The 5,687-nt window shown below is 42.1% G+C and overlaps 1 protein-coding gene across 1 annotated transcript; it reads right to left on the bottom strand.

Moving 5' to 3' along the window:
- Positions 1 to 292: 292 nt before the first annotated feature.
- On the bottom strand, positions 293 to 4,914 carry TSLP (thymic stromal lymphopoietin). Its single transcript, XM_033110024.1, has 5 exons — positions 4,729 to 4,914; positions 3,777 to 3,821; positions 3,308 to 3,585; positions 2,992 to 3,211; positions 293 to 967 (listed from the first exon to the last, which is right to left on the bottom strand). The coding sequence occupies exons 1-5, from the start codon at positions 4,912 to 4,914 to the stop codon at positions 830 to 832; spliced, it is 867 nt and encodes a 288-aa protein (XP_032965915.1). The 3' UTR covers positions 293 to 829.
- Positions 4,915 to 5,687: the final 773 nt, after the last annotated feature.

The raw sequence follows: 5,687 nt of genomic DNA, 5'->3' as shown, positions 1-5,687 counted from the left end.
AAATAATCTCTCTATGCAGGAGGGGCATATTCAGGGGGCCTCAGGGATCAGAGGAGGTAAAAAACTGAAGAAAAGTGAAGTCCCTCAGAAAAGTGTGTAGGTGAAAATCATCTACTAATGACATTAAAAAGTATTTGAATTTGAGAATAATTTTATTAAGAAATGTATAGTGTCAATTACAAAGCAATATGTACATTTTTAAAAGTGCTTACAAAATAAATTAAAAATATATTCCATAAATTTAAAAAATATATTATTTTAGCTTTAACAAAGGCACTTCTTCAAGATCTGCTTGCATACACCACTTGTCTGTTACATAATTTAAAAAAATACTTTCACAATATTTTGCATGGAAATTCTTTCAGATTGCTTCATTTTTGTGCACACCTTTGTGCTTTTATCTCCTTCTCTTGTAAATTTTTAATATGAGAACACCGGAAGTGTCAGTACAGGTGAAAGAAATGCCTGCCTTTTAAACAGAGGTTTATATGCTATGGAGTTCAATTATTTTTCCTTTTTCAAGGGATAAAATTTTCCTACTACATTTTTAGATTCTTCCCTTGAATAAGGCTTATATAATTCCAGCTGAGAATTACTGTCACAAATCCAGTGGCCCAGACATCAATGCTACACAAGTCTCCCCCAACATATGAGGGACAGTACCTCTCTGATAAAACAACATTAAACAATAAAAGCTTACAAAAATAAGTTATGAAACCTGTCTGTAATTAAAAAATAACTATCGGTGATTTTTTTGTATGTCACAGTTAGAGTTAGCATTCCGTCTACCTAATAAAGATGATTGATTTTGCTGCTGTGAAATAGGACTTCAATGAAGGTTTTTGTTTCTATTAAAGCGAGTGAAACGACGCCACAGCCCTATTAATTTTGAGACGATTTTCTGGCATTCATTTTTTATGTCTTCTCTTTCCTTTCCTTTCTCCATTGCTGAGGTATTATTATTTATCTGTGGAATAGGAGAATTAATAATCAAAATTAATTGTCACTATTGTTAACAACTATTGAGTGGCAGGTTATAGTGTCTTCTCTATGCAAATTCATCTCTCACTGTGTCCCCAAAACGCCTGCTTACTGTCTGCTCCTATGTGCTTTCTCCAGAGAAATAGCCTCTCATCTTTCCACCCACATACTCTTGCTCCAAAGCCAAGTCCACCTCCTTCACAAGGCCTCTGCTAATTGCTCAGACTTTTCTTTTGGAAACCCTTCTAGTGTTTCATAGTGTGTTTCATTTAACTTGGCTCTCACTTATAGACTGTTTTTATTATTGCATCATGGGGATTCCCCATAGTAATGAGCACAATGTTTTATACATAGGAAACACTGAATATTTATTGAATGATTAAATAAATGAATATGTTGATGATTTCATGATCTCCCTGACAAGACCATAACTTCCTCAAGAACAAGACATATCGATGCCTCTTGATTGATATAACACAGTAAATCTATTATTTAGACCCAAAGTGCCCCCACCTTCTGTCCTTTTCACCACCTAAAGGTGCTACAGATCCCTGAAAGCTTTTCTGAAAAGGAGCCTCAAGTTAAAAAAAAAAGACTGCAATAATCTTTTGGTGTATTCCTCTTCCTAAATTACTTTTAAATAGTGACAGACTGGGCCTCCTAGACACATGTTATTCAGATCAATAAGGTTCACCAGGTTAGTAAGCAAAAATCTTACAATCTAAAATTTGCTAAATCATAATTCAATATTATTGGTCTGAGGCTCTCCCTTTGGGCTTTCGAGAGGGGTGAAATAAATTACTCCAGACTCTCCCTTTCTTACTGTCTCGAACTTGATTTAGTCTGTCCTCTATGCTCTTCTTATGTGGATGAATTCACTGTGGCCATCTGTAGATTTGCTGAGTCTCCTTGATGGAAGGCATAGAATCAAACAGGTTTTTCACTTGGCTGCCTGGTACTGAGTACCCAACTCAAGCTCAACTCGGATCCAACCTAGGGCTTCAATCTTTAGTCCCTAAAAAACCGACAGCCTTGGCCACCCAGACACTCAAGTGTGCAGATCGACAAAGTCCATTGGTTAATAGATAGCAATCATACATATCTGCACTTGTGTCTCTTTGTCTTTTTAAAATTTGTCATCAGGAAGATAAATTTCCTGCTTTACTTGCATGCTGAAATAAATGCTTACTGAGTTCTAGTTACATGCCAGGCACCATTCCAAGTGCTTTTACAAATATTGACTCATTTAATCCTTATAAACACTCTGTGTGGGATTTGCTAATATGATCCTCATTTTGCAGATGAAACTGAGCTCACGGAGGCTAAGTTATTTATCCAAGTTTTCACAGTTAGAAATTATAGGGCTAAGATTTAAAGTCAGGCAAAACTGTCACCAGACTTCCTGCTCCTAAATCTGCACCATTGTTTCCATATATAAAGTTACACATTCGTTCTAATGCATATAACTGCATATGCAAAAATCCATTATATAAAGAGACAAATACAAGCAATTAAGCAAACATGGGGTAAAGATTTAATGTATAATATAACATTTTAGAAAGAACACACAATTATTAAGTGATAAGCTGAACCAAAGCTGTTCAGATTTTGGAATGGATAAGAATATCATACGGAGCCCATCAACAGGGATTGTGATTTTGAAGGTCTAGGTTCCCTCCCTGGGAATCGGTATTTTGGCTAATCACCCTCGCATGCTCAGGCAGCCAGGCCATTCTGATGTAGGAGGCTTACTGATCATACCATGAAACACTGGACTAAGGTTTAGAACAATAAGTCTGCGAAAAGAATCGGAACCCTAGAAATAGGTGGGTTTGGGTCGAGGTGTCAACGTGGGACCAATTGACAATCTACAGCGTTTACCCATCTTATTTGCTCAAAAGATGGAACCTGAATAAAAATCACAAGGAGGTCTGCACTGCATGAAAACCCCACTTGGATTCAAGGTTAGCTCCAAGATACTAAAAGCGAGAGTGCGTTGCTTCAGCTTACCTGAATTCCGGAGTAGCCTGGGCACCGGTGAGTGAGGGTCGCGTTAGTATTCATTGCAAAGATTTCCTCGGCGAGTGACTGGCAGCCGTGGGTGGGATGGAAGGTAAGGTGCTCGATTTTAGTGAGGCAATCCGGCTGCTCACAGGCGGCGAATTTTACCAGAAAAGGAAAAAACGGCGGGGGTGGGGGTGGGGAACAGAAAGAGAAGAGAGAGTTGATAAGAAATCATGGTAAGGGGCAGAGGGGGTGGGGTTGGGGGAGAAATGGGGGCCAACTAATGGGAGTAAGCAGAAGGAGTCTGCTTGAAACACCCCACGGAGGGACGGGAAGGAGGGGCGTCGCAAGAGGAGCAGAGGACGCGGCAGGAGAGAGGACCCGCACCGCTGCTCTCTCCGCCCAAGACTCGGGACCCGGGCGACTGCTAAGAGGAGGCGCCGCGCGCTTAGGCACCGCACCCCCCGAGTGTGGGGTGTGTGCCACTGACGTCATGCCGTGATCCCAGTTCCGGATTTGCCTTCCCTCCGAGGGGGTGGGATACAAAGTAGCCTCTTCCGGAATCCCGCTCAGTCGCGAGAGAGACTCTATCGCTCTAAACTGGAACAGAAGTGGCGTCCCAAGCTGGGCAACCGCCCAGAGGTTCCGGCAGCCAAGTGGTCTCTACTCGGTCGGCGTCGCCTGGGAACCCAGCCACCGCCTGGGGTTCTACACACAGCGGGGTACCCCCTCCCCGGAATGCCTGGCGTCTCTCTGGAGAAAGCCAGCCGCACTGACCACTTACTACTCACCTGGTCGTCACAGAAAAGCCAGTCGTTGCCCTTGGTACTTTGGGCCTGGAAGAAAGAAAAAAAGTTTACGACGAGAAGGGTAAAGACTTAAGTTCACAGGAGAAATCACCCTACTGCTCTCTCCACTCCCACCCGACACTCCGTTGTTCCCACGTTTTAAAGATGCTCTGAAAGACGTTTCCACTTAGGCACTTGTTTCCTATGCATCTGTTCTTGTCATTGACAAGATAGTGAAACATTTAGACTCTTCAGATAGTTAGTGCCTGCTAGTGTTCGAAACTGGATATCGAATGATCCTTCCTGGTCCTGGAGGGACATTCCCCTTCCCACACCCCAAAGTGGGCTCATCTGTACCACACGGCTGCACATTTGAGCAATATGCCACTTTCGAATGCCCACGTCTGCCCTGTAGCCATTCATGCATTTCATACTCTCATGCTCTATCCAGAAATTAGAATAATCAGGAAACTGATCACTACTGTATATGAAACAGTCTGAAGCGCAGCTTACCCCATAACGGCACCATAAGGCACCTAGTACAGGAGAAAGACCTGAAGTGCACCTTCACCCCCGGGGATCTTCTCACTGGTTAGGGATTAGCTCACAAGAATTCCCTCTCTTTTGCTCCTCTTTTTTTTTTTTTTCTTTCTCAAGCCTGTCTTTTCAGCCACACTGGTGGAGCAGCACATCAGCAGAGGATGGACCCCCTTGATGGATGGTGTGTTACCTATCAGCACCTGCACACTTCCTGTGTGCCAATTTCTAGGCAGTCACTTTAGAAGCTGATGTGTTTCAATATCACTTGTAAGCATTTTAAATAAAATGCTGGGCCATATTTTTCCCCCCAATTATTTTTCTTTCCTTGAAAGTAAAATTGTGGTTTGAGTGTGTGTTTCTATGTGTCTACTCTTCTGATGAAAACACATTTAAAAAAACATGTTTCTTTACTTACCCCAATCATATATGAGTTCAGGTCTATCAAAATGACTCCCCGATAGTCCATTTTAATCTTCTCAAAGTCACAGTCAGTGAAATTGTAGGTTAGCACCAGCCTTAACAGTTGCCAGATGAAGATCTCCCTGAAAAGAACTGACAGAACAAATAATAAGGCATCATCAAATGTACTTGGAAACCCCATTCCACCCAAGTTTCACACTAAATTCTTTCCACCCACACTGAATTGCCTCTAGATCTGCAAGGCCTGTCTTAGCACAAGTGCCTGCCATTCGCAGTGCACAGAAGCCCATATTCACCCATGCTGTTGCCTGATATTGGAGTCTCCCTGATGCTCCAGAGCTTTCTGGCTCCACATATATAACACCTAAACGCCTACGGGCTCTTTTCTTCTAGGCCAATGATTTTCCTTGATGTCATTCGCTTCCTTTATAGAATTCTGAATTGATGACATGAAAGAAAAAAAAATAGGACTAGCCAAATCTATGGAATTTTAACATTATTAAAATTATCAGGAATTTCCTTCACCTTCTTCCTCTGATCTTTGCCCTAAACTCTTGATATGTGCCTGAATGTGCTTTGAGAAAGAGATACCCACATCTTTCTCCTACAGGGTCATTTTCATGCCCAAGCATAAAAATACTTATTTTTCATGCCCAAGCATGAAAATACTTGGGCATGAAAAAACACCCCAAAGCGGCAGCAGCTGTGAGGACTAAGTACCACTGCACCCTGAGCATTTTCTTTGGCCACTTTCAACTAGTGCTTTCTCCCCTCTCTATCTACCGAGAAAACTCAGGTGCTTATTTAACGGGATGCAGCCTGAGGTTTGGACAGTTTCCAGGTGAAGGCATTAAACGTGCAGTAGTGACCAGAATCTTAGGGACAGGGACGTTAAGAAGTTGAAATGAATGGAAAAGGATCTGATGGGCCTCGCCCTCCAAAATCTTATTTTTC

Source organism: Rhinolophus ferrumequinum, chromosome 7 (assembly GCF_004115265.2).
Source record: "Rhinolophus ferrumequinum isolate MPI-CBG mRhiFer1 chromosome 7, mRhiFer1_v1.p, whole genome shotgun sequence".
Taxonomy (NCBI): Eukaryota; Metazoa; Chordata; class Mammalia; order Chiroptera; family Rhinolophidae; genus Rhinolophus; species Rhinolophus ferrumequinum.
Note: the sequence above shows the minus strand (reverse complement) of the source record. Positions and strands in the feature narration are given on the sequence as shown.